General features: G+C 39.9%; 1 protein-coding gene across 2 annotated transcripts in view; it reads left to right on the forward strand.

Annotated features, from left to right (window-relative positions):
• Positions 1-19,438, forward strand: part of BZW2 (basic leucine zipper and W2 domains 2) — a 58,283-nt gene extending 38,845 nt beyond the window's left edge. For both annotated transcript variants that reach the window (XM_082291812.1, XM_082291811.1), the window contains exons 7-12: positions 3,425-3,534; positions 5,344-5,514; positions 5,942-6,088; positions 10,685-10,823; positions 17,211-17,333; positions 18,982-19,438. In XM_082291812.1, the coding sequence (XP_082147938.1) occupies positions 3,425-3,534; positions 5,344-5,514; positions 5,942-6,088; positions 10,685-10,823; positions 17,211-17,333; positions 18,982-19,010 (719 nt within the window). In that variant the 3' untranslated portion in view covers positions 19,011-19,438. The remainder of the gene's footprint in view (positions 1-3,424; positions 3,535-5,343; positions 5,515-5,941; positions 6,089-10,684; positions 10,824-17,210; positions 17,334-18,981) is intronic.
• The last annotated feature ends 582 nt before the right edge of the window (positions 19,439-20,020 follow it).

Genomic DNA, 20,020 nt, shown 5'->3' on the forward strand with positions numbered 1-20,020 from the left:
AATTTCTCATGAATCTGTGTTTATTATATGATGAATAAATTAGTTCTTTCAGCCTTAAGCCTTTTTGAGATTACTTTCTTAAGGATTTTTGTTATATATTTATAGCCATTTACCTTGGAGTCCTGATTTTCCAACTGCTTGCTTAACTATTTCTTTCTCTGGTAGTTCTGGCATGACTATCCTGGCATGATTGCAAATGTACTGGTAGTGTTGAGCAGTTTCATGACTTTTTTTGGTTTTGTTAAAGAGTTATATATTAGCTAAAATGTATTCTAATTTTCATTTTAATAAAGCTATTCTAACTTCATGTTCTCGTTTGCAGCCATTGCTAACCATTACATTTGTTTTTTAAGTGCTGCAGAAATAAAAGCCACAGCTGCAGCTTTGCTCTGTCATCACTCACAGCTTTTGGAATCAGAATTAAACAAGGATAAATCTCAAACAAAAGCACTAATCCATGTTTTTAGAGTGATTGTCTGCAATGTGCTTAAATTAAAGTCTTCCTAGTTACGGGAAGACAAGAAGCATCAGAAAACCCAGATTTTTAAAAATCGTGTAAATTGTTATATCTTACATTTAGCTTTTTAAGAATACGATTCTTATTTGCATTATGAACTTATGTTTCTAGGAGCCCTAAACTTTTGTCAGAGCTTACATATACTTTTGGTTCTTGGTTTATATATACTAAAAATGCATCCGTGACAGCATTTGAGGAAAGATTGTTCAGTCAGTGTCCCGGAGTAGATATTTTATGCAAGAATAATTAAAGATGCAAAGATAGTTGAGAAATGGGGAATGGAGCAAGGCAAAACAAGTAGATCATACATGAATAAACTCAAAGCTTTCTTTGATTTATAAAAAAACAATGCTGCAGGCAGGTGAGTTTAAAATACACAGGGAAACAATTAGGTGAGCTGAGGGAGTTGTCAATCAGCATGGAACTTGTAACATTGGGTAGGAAATGGCTGAAAATGAGATGAGGGTAGATTGTGTGGACAGGAGATTACTCTGAATTTTATATATAGATGGAAAACAAAACTGTCTTTCGTGGATTGCTGACATACTTTTAGTAGAGGCAGGGAAAGGTCTAGGTGGTGGTGGAATCTTGTCAGGGTTAAGTGCACCCTTCTTGTCCCCTGTGCTGGCAAAGTAGTGCAAATGCAAAGAGCACCTAATGGGGTTAGTCAGTAAAATAAATGGCTGAAATTACCTACTGCAAATAAGAGGGAAAAAAACAAAGCAAACAAAAAGAGAAGAGTTATTTAAAGGAAAAGAGTGGCAGCATGTGCATAGAGTATAGGAACAAGCCAGTGATAAATTTGGACTTTAAATGAGAAGTTTGAAAATATGTGGGTAGTGAAGCTCTAGAACAGCCTCCCTCTGTCATGGTGTAATCCCAGCCAGCAGTCAAGCCCCACACAGCCACTCACTCACTCCCACACCAGCAGGATCAAGGAGAGAATGAGAAGGGTAAAAGCTGGAGAACTCATGGGTTGAGATAATGACAGTTTAATGGGGAAAGCAAAAGTTGCACACACAAGGAAAACAAAACAAGGAATTAGTTCATGGACAGGTGTTCAGCCATCACCAGGAGAGCAGGGCCCCATCACACATAATGGGTACTTAGGAAGACAACAGCCATCACTTAAAGTGTTCCCCCCTTCATGCTTTTTCCCCCCACTTCATATACTAAGTGTGATGTCATACGGTCTGGAATATCCTTGTGGTCAGTTGGGGTCACCTGTCCTGGCTGTGTCTCCTCCCACCTTGCTTGCCAGCATGGCAGTTGGAAAAGCAGAAAAGGTCTTGGCTCTTTGTAAGCCCTGCTCAGCAATAACAAAAACATATCTGTATTATCAACCCTGTGTTCAGCATAAATCCAAAATACAGCCCCATACAGCCACTGTGGAAAAAAAAATGACTCTACCCCAGCTAAAACCAGCACACCCTCTAATACTGATACTGGCATAAAACTTACTTGTTTTAAGCTAAAACTAGAAAAAGTGTTTAGAATCTGTGTATTGGGACAATGCTTGGTGACCATTCCATTCAATTTTGAGCACATAAGCACATGGATATGCTGAAGTGTGTTTGCAGGGGGAAGTTATGCCCAAGTCACCTACTGGTTGACCTGGCTTTCTGAGTCTTGATTAGTCAGCTTGCAGCAGTTAGGATTGCAGCATCATGTCCAACATGTAAAACAAGCCCAAAGAAGTATTTGCAGGCCTCTCTTGGCATAGCATTGTACGTCCCTGGTTCCATACAGTACTTCTCCAAGGATTGTGTCTTATGACTAAGCTCCTGAAATAAGTTTGCCAAAACTGCCATAACAGTCAAGATCTGTAAAGATTGTCAATGAGCTTTACAGGGGTCTGGGAATAGTCTCTAGTGTTCTTGTTTGGTGACTCATTTAGTCAAAGTATTCTAGAAATAAAAATAAGGAGTATCTATCTATAAAGTGGCTAAGAGTGATGAAGCTCCTTCTCACCAGTAGGTTCCCTCTAGCTCTAAGAGCTTCTGGGCTATCAGGGGGTGAGACAGAGAACTCCAGTGGCCAGCTGTAGCATAGGACCGTGCTTTTCAATATGCATTACCATTTTCAGTGCCTTTAGTAGCCCTGATGTTGGTATGAGTGTAGTATGGAGAAACATAACTGACCAACAGGTGACTTTCCTCAAGGGTGAGCTGCAGCTCTGAGACCTTTCAGCTTCCTTCAGCTCCCTGCACTTGCTGCTTGCAGTGGAGAATCTGGAGCAGTTGTGGTGGTGGTGCAGCTCTAGGAAATAGGAGGTGTGGGTTTAATGGTTTATTAACTCCCCTGGGAAATCCACAACTAGTGGAGGTAGAGTTCGTTTGATTTAATACACACAATACTAAGTTGTGCCTCGAGGAAAGAATTTTTTCACTTTAAAATAGTATTTGTGCCTGGTACTACTGGCTACTAAATGCCTCTTAGGAGGATATAGTACAGTCAGTCACCTTGAAGTTGCAAATTTATTTAACCTTATTCCAGGATTTGCTAAAAAACATTTGAAGATACATTTTTTAGTTCTTATTCCTGATTCCTTTATTGTTTCGTGCCTTTTTTTCCTATTGATTTAATGCATTATTTTTCCTTTTGCATTGTTCTCAGTCTGTGAATTGTGAATGTAGGAAAAATAATTGCAAAGAAAATCTTTGAACAACTGAATGGAGATGGGCAATACCAAATGAAAAGATTTTCAAACAACCTAGCATAATTCAGAAAACTGCTTTTGCATTAAAGAAAAAAATACATGTTTCGGCTCTACGTGTTTGGTTCTGTTGTCATAAATGTATTTTCATTCCATAGTCTTGTAACTTTTTTGTAACCCTGTACTTCTTACAGTCAACTCTATTTCATGTTGAAAATTGCTGAAGCATGTTTTGTGCTTTTCTCTAACAGGGATTGCAGCCTCCTTCGCTGTAAAGCTTTTTAAAGCATGGATGGCAGAGAAAGATGCCAATTCCGTTACCTCTGCTTTAAGAAAAGCCAACCTTGATAAGAGATTACTAGTAAGTACAGTATATTTTCAATAATCCTTATCTCTCCCAGGGAAAAAGAAGGAAATGAAATACAGATGGTAGTTTGCTGTAAGCATGTTAACTCCCCCTCAGACTCTGTTAGCATTTCTAAAATGTTTTGAAACACAGCAATATTGTTATGGCTGTAGCATTGATACAGGTTCAGGAATATTAAGAATCACATGTTTTTGCATTCTGTCTCTTATTTTTCCTGTAGTCAGATGCCTTCTGAGAGACTATATATATGGGGCTTGGGAATTAAGTAAATGGGTTTTTTTCCTAACCACTGCTAACAAAACATACCAGCAAATGGGCATGAGAAGTTCTATTTCTTAAAATGTTTTCCTTTTGTAAATAATATATAAACTATAAGTAGTTATGATTAGAATGTAAGTTTCTGAAGTGTTTAGTGTAGTGAATGAGTAGTAAGCAACTTTCTGCAGCAGTAGCCGTCTAGGTAGCATAAATGGTCCTGCAGTGGTGACAGCAGACATAGTAGGTGCAGTGCAGGAAGGCTTTCAGCCTTAGGACTCAAAACCTGTGTTCTGAATTTGTAGCAAGGTATTCAGAGAATATATGAATATGTAGCAATTTCATGTGCCTTTTTTTCCCAGTGTCTTTCTGAAGATCATTTGGGGTTTTCTAATCATCAGAAAGATTGCTGCTGTGATAATCCAGTCAAATATGCATCCTGTGTCACACTGCCTGGAGACTCAGCAGTGTTTTCTGTTTCTACCTCAATAATATATAATTAAGCAAGTATCTTTCAAAAGTGAAGCAGCCTCCCACGCCCCTCCATCTCTTCAATTTGTACTTGATTTTAAGTGTCCAAGCCGTAAATAATTTGCCATTAGGATGGGAAATGGGCTGTTTATGGGGGGCGGGGCGGGGGGGGGGAGAAAACTGCATCTTATTTGTATTTCAAGCTTGACTGACTTAAACTTTCAGCTGTTGGCTCTCATTACTCTGCTCTATTAAACAACTGTAAAGTATCAGATGATGTGGCCTAGCAAAGATGCCTTCATGAAAATTTCTTCTTAATCTCATTAGTCAGTAAGTAAACAGATGGAGAGTCTCTAGCTTCTTTGTTAAAAAAAAGTGCTGTCCATCCCACAGATCATTGTTAAGACACCAAGAATGGATGGTAAGCAAATGCCATTGAATGCTTTCCAAGATGGGGCATTTGCTATAGTAATTTTTAAGAATAATTTTAACTTTTCTAAGTAGCTGGACTTTCATAAATTGACAGTGTCTTTAAATTAGAAATGCCCACAGGAGTTAATGTTAACTGTACATAGTGGATTTTGTAATTTTTGTTAAATGATGCATTAATGGTAGGCCAGGGTGCCTGGGCCACTTATGTATTCTTTAATGTATTTTTATTAAAAGATAAATGTGTACATGTGCTGGGAGGGCATGATAAATGTGCTTTGCCTGTAGTGGCTTTGCCATCTATTCCTTTCTACTTTCCCTACAAGACTCTTGAAATCTAGAAAAAGTGTTTTGAGCAATGTGTGAGGACTGTTTTGAGCAATGTGTTCAGCTCATGGCTATTCATAAGTACATGCACTTCACACGGAGTGGGTGCTAGCTTATTTCCATAACTGGACATCATTTTTTCCCTCCACTACAGTGAAACACTGCTATATCAATGAACTGTTGACTTTTCCAGTGTGGATACAAGCAGTGTTTTAAGTGAAGTAACAGGTTATTCCCACTGTTTATTCTTAAAAAATGTTCTTTCCATTCTGTCAAGAGTCAAAGTTGGTTATTTAACAGAGAGCATTCCTGTCTTTTTAGGAACTATTTCCAGCCAACCGGCAGAATGTGGACCATTTTGCCAAGTATTTTACTGAAGCAGGTCTAAAAGAACTCTCAGATTTCCTCAGAGTTCAGCAGTCACTGGGGACTCGTAAAGAACTTCAAAAAGAACTACAAGAACGTCTGTCTCAGGAATGCCCAATTAAGGAGGTAAAAATGGTTTTTTACAACTTTTTGTTTTTATAATCACAATCAAAGGCTTAAATCAACATTTGGTAGAGAGCAACAGATTTCTTCTGTTTTTTGCTCTATGTTTAAGACTAAAGCAACTAAATATCATCTGGATTTACAAGTGCAGATGCCTGGGGTGTGGGGGGGTTTCCTTCATTTATGCTTGAGAATGTATTTCCTTTAATTGCATATAATGTTAGGTTGGAGGGGAGGGACAAAACCTGTAGTCAAGTTATAGTAATGTCTCTAAATAAAAACATGCCAAATACTTCCTTTTTATTATTCTTGTTCTAATTCTCTTTCTTAATACTTCTACACTGTGGTGTTAGTTGTAAATGACTACAAGTATTTGGAAAGTCAGCATAGTTTCTGGTTCATTGGAAATCTCCCTTTTTTCCTTCTCCAGGTAGTGCTTTATGTGAAAGAGGAAATGAAAAGAAATGAGCTGCCAGAGCCAGCAGTGATTGGTCTCCTGTGGACCTGTGTCATGAATGCTGTGGAATGGAACAAGAAAGAAGAGCTGGTTGCAGAGCAGGCCCTCAAACATCTAAAGGTGTGTGCATGGGTGAAAAGGAATAGGAAGCTGTGAATTCACAGAATAAATTCTTTGGCTGTCAAGTTTTTACCTGTTTAAATCCAGGAGATTTAAATTTTTGAAGGCTGATGCTGAGCATACTAAGTGTTTTGTATAGTCTGACATCAGACAAATGGATGCAAAACTGAGATAGTTCAGATCATTGAGTGCCCTGAGCCCCACAGTGCAGAGAGCCAGGGCAAGCCAAAGTGGTCCCAGCCTGAGCACCTCCCCCTTGTGCTTTCCCAGGGTGCCAGGTCCTGAGAGGCTCCTTGCACTGGGGACAGGGCTAAGCAACTGCTGGGACTCAGCCTGTTCAGACCTGACTAGTGAATCTGACTAGTAAGCCTGCAGGAGCTGCCTTTGCAATGTCTTTGCCAGAAGCAAAGGCATTTTGGGAGCATGGTGGGGGTCGGCACGTGTGCTGGCTTTGCAGAGAGCTGGTTAGATCCAGGCAGGATGTGAGGCCAGAATCTGTGGATCGGTTATTGCCGATGTCGGCTGTGGGAGCTGGATATTCAGCTGTCACTGTTATTCCCCAGAGAGCGGCGAGTCACCACGCAAGTCCAGGTTGCAAGGTATGGCCGAAGGGACCTCATTTAATCACCCATAACCTTTATAGCATGGTTCACAACAGAGAAACTGCATGATTGGCCTATTGACCCACCACCTGCCAAGGTGATAGGTTGAGCAGTAAGACACCCATTTCCAAATATTATTCTCACAAGACTGAAAACAATTCCACTGTCTCACAACAACCTGCAGGTGCAGAAATGGTTTACATTCTTACAAACTGTTGTCCATACAGTTCTCAGGAGAATGAAAGCTTTCACAGAGAAGCTGTGAGAAGCTGGATTTCTCTAACTGCTTTCTTACGAGAAAGCAAAGTTTCACAGGAAAGTTCCTCTGCTAGCCCTTGCTAGCATCCACACTCAGCAACTTGTCAGGTGATACACCAGGAGCTGGCTTGGGACTGTGTGTACATACAGTGTGGCTACTCTCTGATCCAGCTACTGTCCTTGAGGATGAGGGAACTGAATACATAGAAAGACAGGCTGCAATACTGCAGTACCACCATTGCATGTTGGTACAAAACTCTCAAGACCTTGGGATGGAAAAGAAACCCCAAACCAGTGCAGAGGCATCAAATCACTGCCATCATTGGTATTCCTGAAGTAATTGTGCAGTGCAAGACACTGGATCTGAGACCAGAGGCAGAGGCTTTTCAGCAGACTTAGTCCTTTGAAACAGGTAACTTATGACTAGAAGAATACTAACTCATAGCCAGGGCTTCAGAGGTTTGCCTTGGAACAGAAGCAATCTGGGCTTTATTTTTTATGGTAAAATAGATCTTTCTTCATATTGGATGTCTCTCCATGGTTGGGTGTTCCCATGTTGGTTTAGCTCCTACTGCTGCTGTCCTTTTGTCTGAATTCCGTTTCCCAGTCGGTAATCCTAGAAATGCAGTTGCTTGGGATATTGTGTAGTCTTTGATGGTAAGACTGAATGCCTTCAAGTTTTCTCAAGTGGCTCAAATAGCAGTAGAAAGACAAGATAGTTTCCAGAGGGGGGCGAGACATCGTTTTTCTTGTTCTTTTGATGTAAAATTTGATTATCTCTCTTTGAGTTGTAACAAAGTATCCACTTAGATTTATTGTCTAGTACTGCAGGGCAAATTGACAAACACTTTATTGAATATTTGAACACTGGGAAAAGAGAAACATAGCTGGCTTTGTACAAATACTGTTGACTGGATGTTTAGTATGTATCTCACTGATCCAAGCCATCAGCTATGTACTGTATGATACTTATTAGGTAAGGCATTTTGCCTATATAAGATAGGCATCTTTCTAGCTACATACACTTTCTAAAAGAGGACAAATTTGTATGGTGTATTTACTATTTGCACTTAGAGGTAAGATTTTAATAGAAGCAATAGAAATAGAAATTTAGACTTTGATAGCTGCTTCTTTACAGCTCAGTGCTCAAAAATGAAACAGCATTTTTCCCATCCTTCCTCTTTGGACAGGTGGAGACAGATCTTGGATCCTTCTCTTTGGGCTCTCAGCTACCTCAGTGTATGAGCCAACTCCAGCAACTGGATTAGCAGTGTTAGGGTGATAGAGAGCTTAGTTCTGTGCCCTCCTATGTCTCAATGTGCCAGGAAACATTCAGGGAGTTGCTTTGACCTGGTGGTGTGATTGGGATGTGTATAAATACATAATTGATGTGTGATGTGTCACATGGTGGGATTTATTCTTGTATGGCTCTAGCTGGCAGGTAACTTTCACAAAGCACATTGCCAGAGCTTTGACATCTGAGTACTGGTCTCTAACTTACCAGATTCTTTCAGTAAGTTGTACACAAGGCACCCCTGGAAAGATGTGTCAAAATACAGAGTATTGACCTAGTTTACAGATCTCAAAAAGGATGGGTGGCTACCTAATGACAAGGATGAGGCAGACAGCCATGAACCAGAATACTCGGGCAGTGCAGTAAAAGTCATGTGTGCCATCCATATGGCAGGACCAGCAGGAGCTGACCTCAGGAGGAGACAGGGCAAGCTGTTCAACCCTGAATCTCACAGAATAAGCTCCTCATCGTCCCAGTAACCTCACTGTGACACTGGGGCTTAGGGCCTAGGCCACCTCCAATGCAGAGAAGAGATGTTCTCCATGGGTGGGGAGAATCTTCCGGACAATTCTCACTGGAGGCAAGGCTCTGGAGAGCTTCACAGCAGTGTGGGTGCTGACCCCCTGTTCCCTAACATGATGCAAATGGAAAATAATGCCACTTGCTCAGCCACCTTTCAGAAGAAGGTTCCTTAGTCAGTTAGACATTTGTGAAACTCATAACTGTGCGCCTGTACCAGTTGAGAAGTGAGGGAGGAATGTGAAGGGAATAGAGTCAGATGTGGCAAAATGAAGATAATTTACTTCCAAACTGAAAACATAGGATTTTTGTTAGAAGTTACTTAATGTTTGTAGACAGTTGCACAGCAGCACTTCACAAACATATGAGGGTGAGTTCTGCTGAGGCTGTTAAATAAACCGACTGCACTGTATATTGCCCTGCCTCCCTGCAACTTGCCTAGATACCAGCTCCATGCTACAAGGGCTAAAAAGGGAAAAAGAGCTACTCACAGCCTGCACAGGTTTTTCAGTGCTCTTACCAAAGCACTGACATTGTTTCTAAAGATGTGGCTACACTTGCCAGAAATGGAAAAACTTGGCCTCTGGTGTTAGCTATACCTAGCCATTTTAAGGGAGTTTCTTCCGAAAGTGCTAAGTAGCATCAGCCTGCTGAGCTGCTCGTTGCTATTGTGGTTTTGTGCTCTCTTTTTCTGAAATAGCTGATAATTATTATAAAACACATTTTGGGACAACCTTTCAAATTTCAGTTGATTTTCATGTATTTTGGTAGTTATTTCCATGGATCATATTGGGTAAAACCGTCAGGGTTTAGCCCCTTGCAGAGAGGTGCTGAGGTGCATGTACTTTTAAACATGCCCATCAGTGCTGTGGGTGATGGGTGATTTGTCACCTGACCAAGACCAGCAGCAGCCCTGGTCACTCAGACCAGAACTCTGTGATATCAGGCCATTGCAAATGCAGCTGGAGAATGCCAAACTGGGGGTTACTGAAAACTAGGAAGAAAGGCTGCGCTGTTTAGTGTAAGAGCAGATGAAATAGTAACATACAATGTATATTTGGCTAGGGTTTCTGAAGATCAAAGGTAATTTGACTTCATCTCTGAAAAATGCTCTTAATATTAGCTTAAATTTAAGATGGCAGTCTTAGCTGGACTCATCACAGGCTAAAATGACAGGAAATTTGAGAGATATGGACATAAACACTAGCTTTTAAGGAAAGATACGGTCCTTCAGTGTAATTTTTAGTTTCAAGATCTGAAATAGTAGGGGAAAATTGCATAACAATAAGTTTTTGCTTTGTTTTTTATTATATTAATGAACTCCAGGAAAAGATAATGAAATGTACCACTACTGTCTGTCAGAGTAACATTAGCAGTTAATACTGTGCTTGGAAAATGTTGCTGTTTACCAGAGAAAAGGGTGTCATGGTACTCTTGATCGTGGTAATGAGAAAAAATAAGGACAGCTGATCACAGTTAACTTGGAATAATTTACTTTATTTCAGTTTCCTGGGACTTCTAAAACCCCTGTGAAGCTAGAGATATTTTTTTCATGTATTTCATCCTGGGATCTCTTACATTATGAACATCTGTAAAGTATCACTCCTGAATGAACAGAATGCTGCCATGTGAAATGTATGACAGCAGTACTGCTGGATTGTGGGCTTTATAAATTTATTTTACAGAATTCAGTAACTAAGTGGTACTGAATTTTAGTTTACAGCATGCAGGACATGCTACAAAAATTCATGGATATTTGTGTATATGCATTGTATGTGTTTAAGAAAATGCAGGATGAAAGTAAATCTAAGGTTTCAGTGAAACATTTTCAGAGATGAAATTCATGATGTTTATTCTAAAAAGTTTATTTTTATTTTAAGTGTACTGACATGCATTTTGTTTTTTACCCTCTCTTCCTTTCAGCAATATGCCCCCCTCCTTGCTGTGTTCAGCACTCAAGGCCAGTCAGAGTTGATCCTTCTGCAGAAGGTACAGGAGTACTGTTATGACAACATCCACTTCATGAAAGCCTTTCAGAAGATAGTGGTACTCTTTTATAAAGGTAAATGTGTATAATCCACTGTTGTATTCTGTTCTTGGATTCTCAGTGCCAGCCACTCACCTATGATGTTTCACCAGGTAGTGCATTTGAGAAGGCTGTATTGCCATTGAAATCTGGAAAACTTTGTGCTTTGATAGTTCAAAGGAGCATGTGACTGCAGAGAAAGCTAAAACAATCCCTTCTCTCCCTCTGTTGCTTTCATCCCATGTTCAAGAAGCATGAGCAGGATCAAGTACTGTCCATTCAGTTCAAGTGCAGTTTAGTCCTTGTAGAAAACCAGTTCTAGGGAGACATTTGTATAAATTTCTGGCAGATTTCAAAAGTATATCAGAGCTTGGTTTTAAGAAGCCTTGAAAGTGCAAACCCTCTTAGCAGGAAGATTTTTGAGGGGTTTGGAGTTGGGGTTTTTTTGACTCACTCCCTGCCAGAAGGAGCTTTCCTTATTCTTCTTTCCCTGCCAGTTTTTTGCAGGTGCTATAGTTTTGATGGATTTCATTTTTATTATTGTGAAATTGACTTCTTCACAAGTTTATTCTGATCAGGTTGTCATAGAGACTAATGGTCTTGCGCTGCATGTGATGGGTGGGTGTGAAACAGTTTGTTGTGACGTTCTTGCTATAAATAGTTAGAGGAGAAAAATCAGCAGGAGTAGAAACCTAATGTTGATCTTTGTTCACCCAGCTGAGTCCAGGTACATGTTCAAGGCAAATGAGTTCCAGCTGTTAAAATAATTTCATGGTTTCAGAAGGCAGAAGGAAGTGAATTGTGGATTTATTTCTATCCTTCTGTCAGTATAGTGTGGCCTCAATGATAAATGAAAAGCAATACACCTTGTCCTTCTGCCCTCAAATTCTACAATTTGTAAATACTATTAATGACTGTAGAAAAGCTTGAAGCTGCAAGCTGCAGCAATCACTTGATTCAATTTTCTTTGGAAAAGAACATTTGCTTCGGACATGATGAATGAGAGGCGTAATTGCTGTGCACTCAGAGTGTAAGTGATGGTTAAACCAGAAATAGTCTTGTGTAGGATTGACTTCAGAATTTTTGTAGAGTCATTCCTGTGTTAGCCTGCAAGAGCAACCCTGACATTCCGAAGCATTTAAAAATTAAAAAGAAAATAAATCACTGAATTGTATATTAACATGCATGAAGAAGAACCCAGTTCCCATCTACTCTGCTCACCCCATATGCTCTTGTTCTGACTCTGGAGATTACTTGGGCAGGCTTGTTCAGAGGGCTGAGAAGACTTCAGCCTCAGCACTACAGGTGCCACAATTCTGTTCAGGATTGACATGATGTCTAGAGGAGTGTTTGGAACTACCATATGGCCTGTCCAATATGTGCTGTGCCTGTATTCCTGCTTGGAATATGTGGGACAGGCGTGCTGCAGCACCTGCCTCTCTGCTGTCTGATGCAGTCAGGCGGCAGCACAGCTGCCAGCCCTTCCTGGCCCTGTTTAGGCTGAAGCTGGATCTGCCCTGTTTGACAGACCTGCTGCCTGCTGGCACTGCTCGCCTGACCTTACAGCCACTGCCACAGGGCCCTTCTGGGTGCTGGACACAGAGAGCATCAGCTCCGTCTGGTTTTGGCAGCTTTGGAGTTAAACAGTGTCCATTAGGTGAGGACATGGTATTTTGTCAACCAGGGGAGATTGTGGGAGTACTAGGCCTTCAATTCCTGTTTCTTCCACATGACTCTATTGAGCTTTAGTGTCTCATGGTGTGGCTTGTGCAGTGCCATGCTGCCTGCCTCTTCTTTGCTTCAGTGCTGGTAGATTTCATCCTCTCCTTCCCCCAGTTCATATCTATCCACTAAAAATGAGCCATCAAGTCTTTTTAGAGATGTATACTTTATTTAAATAACTTGTCAAAGACCGCATATCTTCTGTTTCCTCACAGCCAAGGAAAAAAGCCCCCTAAAGCTGTTACTGGCTGTGCCAGTGGTGAGGGAACAGCAGACACCCTTGTTCCCCTTTCTGTTGTTCTTAAGTGTAACATGCACAAGATCCAGAGAGGTTTCAGGGTCCCTAATGAACTTCATCTAGTGACAAATAAAGGTATCTTGAGTATCTGTGAATGGGCAGACAGAAATGCAGCTTTGTACCAGCATGAATGTGGACAGTTTGTTGCTTGTTACTCATTGTGAGGGAGTTCTTCCTGGGCATAAAAATAGTCAGCAGTGATGATAGGCACCTAATGCCAGTCACACTTTGACTAATTTAGTTCTATGACTACTCTCATCAGCATGTCCAACATCTTGCATCTAAATGCTTTCCATATTTCCATCATAAAATAGCCCTTGGATTACTTTCCTGTGAATTACCTGGAAATACTGAAACATGTTGACAGCTGGGGCTCATTAGCACCTAGAAGATCTCGAAAGCCTGTGGTGTTGATTTTTTAATTTATTATTCTGTCTCTAAACAAGAAGGAGCATCCACTTTTTCCCCAATGTAAATCCAAGCCCTATTTTCCCTTAAGTAGCAGCAGCTTCTTACCAGCTTGCATGTGTAATTTTCAAAAGCAGTTCTGTAGTTGGTTAAAGCTTGTTGACATCATTATTATTATTGTTGTTGTTGTTGTTATTGTTATTATTATTATTATTACTCTACTCTTGTGTTTCTGAGACAGTATAGAGAAAAGGAAGCTGTCTAGTTCTGTACTGACCCCTGGGTATGATGTTGCTTCTCTGGTTTTCACTTAAAGCCAGTACAATTGTTAATCTGCCAGCTGCATTTTGACCAAGATCTAAAAGTCAGTTGCAGAATAAGAATTGCTGAATTCTGAGTGGCACTCAGTTAGTTTGCCAGTCTCCTTGCTTACATTGTAAGGTGTATGTTTGTTCGTTCCTTCTGTATTGCAGTCTGTCCCTTAACTGTTGGTAAAATAAGCACTATTGGTACTGGATTACATGCTATATATCATATTCACCTGTTGATCCCCTTTCTTTTGTGTCCATCCTTGAAATTTCAAATGTGAAATCTTGACGCTGTTGAAATTAAAAGTCATTCCTTTCATGAGGATCAGAATTTCACCCTTTGAACAGCAAACACAAAGCCTCTGTGTACTTTTTCATTAGAATTCAAGACAGCATTTACGAAATACAAAAAGAAATAACTGATCACAAGTACACGTGAAGTAGGGCTCTGGTTTGAGGCATAATTAGGCTTCAGAGATACTCTTTTGCAGTACAGAGATACAGTAACCAAATCATGCAGACTGACCGAGGTTCTCAAACTCAGCAGGAATACTGCACTTAGAAGAATGGAATCTTCAAGTTCCACTTCATACAGGGGTTTCATTTTTTGATGGATCACAATTCTTCATTATTCAAGTACTTTTTTTCGGTACTTGATAAAAATTTTCCTGGGAAAAGCCCAGAACAAACCAGAAAGGCCTTAACTGTACTGTGGGTGACATTCCTTGCATTGAAAGAACCCTTGCCTGAAGGCTCTGTTCTCCCAGCTGAGTTAGCTGCAATAGAGTTGAATTTTGCAGATTGATTGACTGTGTTGGCAGCTGCCAGGGTGTGCTTTTCCCTCTACTGCCCATGGCTATGTGGTTTAAGTTAAAAGCAGAAATTCATTTGAACTGGGTGATTGAGTGCAAAGCTGAGACCTGAACTTCAAGTAACTTTCCAGTTAACCCTGAAGAAGAGAGACTGGGCTGTTCAGTCTCTCTGTTCTGCAGCTTCTCCCTTTCATGAGGGACGTCCCTGGAGGCTCTGGCCGTGGGTGGTTTGAGTGGCAGTTGGCTGCACCTGCAGGAAAAGCAGCTCTCTGGGGCTGACATCACCTGGGAGTGCAGTGGAAATGATGTGCACACGCCCACAAACCACAGTGTTCAGCTTCAGCCGTTAAAATATATCTGTAATCAACTTTAATGAGGAATAACTATATATATACAAAATGAGTCATTCTCTTCATCCTCCTTCCATTTTCCCTTCCCACTGCTTCAAAGCAACTTTAGAGGTATGACTAACTACAACCCATCCTGCATGATTGTTGAATTGAGCATCTTTGTGCTGATGGGAGAATGTCATCCCTTATGAGCACTGGAGGCATGAATGTGTTACACATAATATTTCTTAGAAATGAAAGGAGCGCTGCAGTTGTCCTTTTTGTAGTTCAGGGCATTTTGTTCTTCTCTGTTGGGTTAGGAGGTTTATTGCCATGGAGTTAAATACAGGCAAATTTTTCATCTTCCACTCTTGTGAATGTTTTAATCTTTGAGGGACACAGAGAGATTACATGCTGCTTTTATCAGATTGGGGTTTTGGGAAGGGAGGGAGAAATTGCACTTTCCTCTTTGGCAACAAAACCATTGAGCTTACAGGCTGCAAATCAAAAAAGCAGACTTAAGTCCTATTTCTTTTGAACTGAGCTATGGGCCTACCTGGAGGTGCTTTCTTGTACAGTATCATAATGTGACCTGTAATACAGCAGTGGGCTTCAGCACTTTCTTCTATACAGCAGCTTCATACTTGTGAATGCCCACAGTGCCCCAGAGCTTGAGCTGGGGATGGGGTTGCTCTACTTGGGTTTTTTTGGTTGTTGTTTTATTTTCTGAAATCTCTCCTGATTTTCTTTGCTGATCTCTATGTGTCATACCCTGAGTAATTTTGCAGATGTAGTGTGAGACTCTGAAGTGAATGTAATCTTTTCACATGCACTTCTACATTAAACTGCAGGCTCATGAGTCCATGTGAAATATTTCCAGGTTTGCTAAATTAAAATCCAGATTCATTAAGTACTGTAATGCCTTTGAGCTGCTCTTAGGGACTACCAGCAAGAATTCAGTGCAACATGTTTGAAACCTCTTTCTTGTCTCCAGCGTTTCTGTAACATTGGAGAAAAAGTTCATTGTGGCAGGTTGTGATTTCAGGAAGACTGTGGCTTTGTGTGCCACTCGTAGGTTCACTGAGGACAATTTGTAATTACAGAAAAAAGCCTAGAGCCAGCTCAGTCCTGTTTTCCCTGCATTTTCTCAGCATTACTGTCAGCTGCAGAAAACTGCAGAAGACGTTTTATTTTGGAAAAGTGCCTGAGAGACAAGGTAATTTCCAGTCACACACACTTACTAAATTCCTAATTTTCAGGGAGATTTCATATTCAGTTACTGTTTAATGTCTTGGAATAGTTTTAAGTTCAAACGTATCCCTGGTTGCTTCCATCTGTTTATTATTCAACAGCATATGTGAAATGTGCCCCCTCTGTCTCATTTGATCAGATGCTTTGGGGTTTTAGTGTCATTTATTTCAGTTTGTCTTCTTCCCTTCCCTGCCACATCTGCTCTAACTTTAGGCTGAAGCAGAAGGTGATGGTTGGGGTCGGTGCTTTGGCAAGCAAATACCCAGTGGGTGGGACAGCACCAAGAAGCTCAGGGAAGCAGTGAAGTACATAAATGTGTTGATTTTGTAGAGCAGGGAGGGTAGTTTGTTTAAAGACAAAAAGAATAGAAATTTTAATGAGGTGTAGAAAGCTGTCTTTAGTCTTTTTATAGAACAAATACAGTTTGATTTTTTTGTTGTTGATGTTGTTGTTTGTTCTTGCCTCTTGCATTACGTAACTGCCAAAATGCCATTGTGGGTTCCAGATTTTGCCTCCACAGCCATCAATTACTGAGATACTTGGCTTGGCTGGATCACAGGAGCTTTGTCCGGGGGCTAGAGGTCTGTTGCTAGACCTAAATTTGCATATGTTGGTAACAATAAGTGTCCTTGCTATTTATCAGTATTTCTTTATTTTGAATTGTACTCAGCCTCACGTCCTCATTGACAGCTATTTTGTTCCTGATGCTTGACATAAAAATGTTAAGCTGTGCTGTCCATGCAAGCCAATCCCTTAAAACGGGTGGTCTGAATAGTGACCTTAAAACTTACTAGTTAAAAATAATATAAAACCTTTAGGGGAAAATGATTGCAAAAAATCCCTACTGGCTGTCTCTTAAGTGTTCAGTCAGGAGGTATCTGTCACTTTAGATTTCTAGAACCATGCATTCTGTGATACAACAGCAAGAAAAAACATGGCAATTCTTATTGTGGTAACTTCCAAGCTGTGCAAGCTGATAATTATATTTCTTTTTATCCAGCCATCTTATGTGGTGTATTTAAAACAGATGAATAGAGAACTCTCCTTGATGGAAGCACAATATTTGATACTTTATTTTAATCCTAATACATTACATGTTTTATTGCATCTGGAACCCATTATATGTATCAAATATTCTGTATTTGTAGCCTAATATAGATCATGCAAAGCTTGTTCCACTACAATCATATTAACTTTATGCTGCCTTTTAAAAATCTTTCTCCTCTCATGTTCGAAATCTGCTAATCTCTAAAAAAGTAAATTTTATTTTTTACAAACACTGATCTGTATTTCAGCTGATGTTCTGAGTGAAGAAGCTATCCTCAAGTGGTATAAAGAAGCACATGTTGCTAAAGGCAAAAGTGTTTTCCTTGACCAGATGAAGAAATTTGTGGAGTGGCTGCAAAACGCTGAAGAAGGTATGGGTTCATTTGAAGAGCTGTGGTAGTCTCTTTGCAAAACAAAAATTTTTTTTTTCCACTGCTGTACCAGGATATGAAGTATTCAGGACTTGAAATACAAAACAGCAGGCATAACTGTCCCAGTTGTTTCCAGGCATGCCTAAGCCTAACAACACTTGCTGCTTTTGTAGTGATTATGGTGTCCCTGTGAAGTCTTTTTTTCATTGGGTACCACTTGTCTATAGATAAGCTCTTTTAGCTTCTGCAGGGAGGAGCTCTGCACTGATGACAGCGTAAAGTACCTTGGTGCAAGCACATGCAGCCAAAGTTTTCTGTCTCAGTGCCTTTTCTGCTATTATCATGTTTAATGGCACATAGCATGAGCTTGCCTGTGCCCTTGCTCTTGAAACTGGGTTTAGGTGAATGGTCAGGCTAAGATTATGTGGTCTCTATTTGCTGCTTTAAAATGGTTATTTAGAAGGGGAACTAGTTTCTTTAGTCCCTAACTTGGTTTTCCTCTTGTTCTTCATAGGAAAATACTTGCACTGAATAAGCAAATTATCTTCTTTTTGCATGGAAAAAGAATTCCTCATCAGTTGGGAAGATAAATCTATGTGTAATAGATAGGGATAAAATTATTAGTGTTCTTTTGCATCTGTTTAATAAAATAAGTTTTATAAACTTGGAGGGAACATGTAGTAATGACAAGGAACAGATAAAACTTAGCAGCAATTCACATGTTCAAGTCGTAGCATAAAAATGGCAGCTGCTTTCACACTTGAGATTTTGGGTGGGCAAGCTTGGTCTAATTAAGCTTTTTTTTTTCCCCTTTTAATTTTCTGCTTGTATGCCTCCTCTGCTCTTTATTTTTATCCTTTCCTGCATGTCCCCTCTGCCAGGTGTCCTTAATTACAATGTCCAGTACAAACAGAGACAAAATGTTTCTGTAAGAACACGCAGACCGTGTTTGCTCTCAGAAATCTGACCTACAGTGTAATATTTGTTGGCAGTGAGCCCTTTCCTGTCAGGTGAACACAGAAATACAATACGATGCAAAGTAGCTTTAGGTTACAAAACCAGCATGTGTATTCCTGCTTTTAAGTTACTTCTGCTTCTTCTGCTTCTGTTACTAAATGAACTTTATCTTACACTATAAAAATCTTTTAAAAATTTGGTTTGTACAGGTTTCATACCTCCTGTAGGGTAACACTACTTTCTAGATAGGCTGGATGGTGATGTCGATTGATATTTGCAGAGCAAATAGTTTTAAGGGTGCTTCCTGGATGAGAGCAGTACAGGCTACTCTTAGAGATTAGAAGAGTGAGCAACTAATGCTGAGCCTTTATTAAACTCAGCTCAGGTACACATTGTGTGGCTCTGTAGATGAGGACCAGAATCACTCATAGCAACGTGGTGAAGATTTTAGTGACACATGTGTAAGTGAAGAGCTCCACCATGGAGGACAGCAGAGCAAACCTTCATCTCCTGAAGCTGTGTGTTTCCTTCTTGTTTGCTCTGTTTTATCTGCCAACCCTTCCTAGGAACTACTAGGTGTGGGGAAAAGTTCATTTTCATTTTGGAAGGATATCCTGTTATTTTTAAAGAATTACTCATGTCAGTGTCCTTGTGCAACCTACATCAAGTGTTTTACTTTCTTCTCTTCTAGAGTCGGAGTCTGAAGGGGAGGAGAACTGAGGTGGTTCCACAAAGCACAGTCTCAATCTAGGTTAATGCCAAATGCGCTTGGGAATGCCGTACTGTTCAAGCAAAGAGGCTTTACTTCAGTGTCATACAGAAAACTATAGACTAGACTTTCCTTTTGTTTAGAAGAATAAAGGTTTTTAATGGAGCCCTGAGGCATTAGATGCTTTACTTGGGACTCTACCTCTGGCTCATTGTACACTAACTTAGGCAAAGACATTCAGCAAGGAGCCATATAGAAAAAGTGAAATGAAATACTTATGGACTCCTTTTTATTAACGGTCTTTTTCAGGTACTATGGTATATGAACACTCCAATTTCTGTTTATAGAACTGTTTGGTCTGTGTTTGTAGCTCAATATTGGCTTGTGTATGTGATTTGACACCACCACATTTTTTTGAATAAATGGCTTTTATATCTTAGTTTTGTGATATTAGTGTGTATGTAAACTTCTGGCTTGCCAAAGTTTTTATGATTTTTCAAGTAAAAAATAACACAAGAATGTCAACAGACCATTTTCATGCTTCTTCCCCAAAAAATCAGTGTTTGTAGTTAAGTGGTGTAGGGATCACCGTAAAATCTTTATTCCCATCCTTACGTACAGCTTTGGACAGATTACCCATATTCCATAGCAAATGTTGATTCATTCTGTTGCTTAATTTAAAGAAAATGTACAGGAACAAATCTGTGGAGTCCCAATTGTTCAGGTACAATTTATGCAAATTATATATAGATTAATGTGCTCTGCTCAGTTCAAACTACACTCAGTTATTAGTGATTGCTGGATTTTGAAAGAGAAACCATCTCATTTTAGAAGTATTAGCTTCGAAACATGCATGACTAGAAGTCATTACATGTGAAATCTGAAATTTATTTACATCAGGTTTAGATAAGACAGACTTGTATTCTTGCAGGGAAAAGCATGACAGGGCATAGTCAACTAATGAAGTGGTGTATTTTGCCATTAGAAACCAATAAGCTAACAGATAGTACCGATTTTTCTG

This window comes from Coloeus monedula (genome assembly GCF_965178545.1).
Source record: "Coloeus monedula genome assembly, chromosome: 1".
Lineage (NCBI taxonomy): Eukaryota > Metazoa > Chordata > Aves > Passeriformes > Corvidae > Coloeus > Coloeus monedula.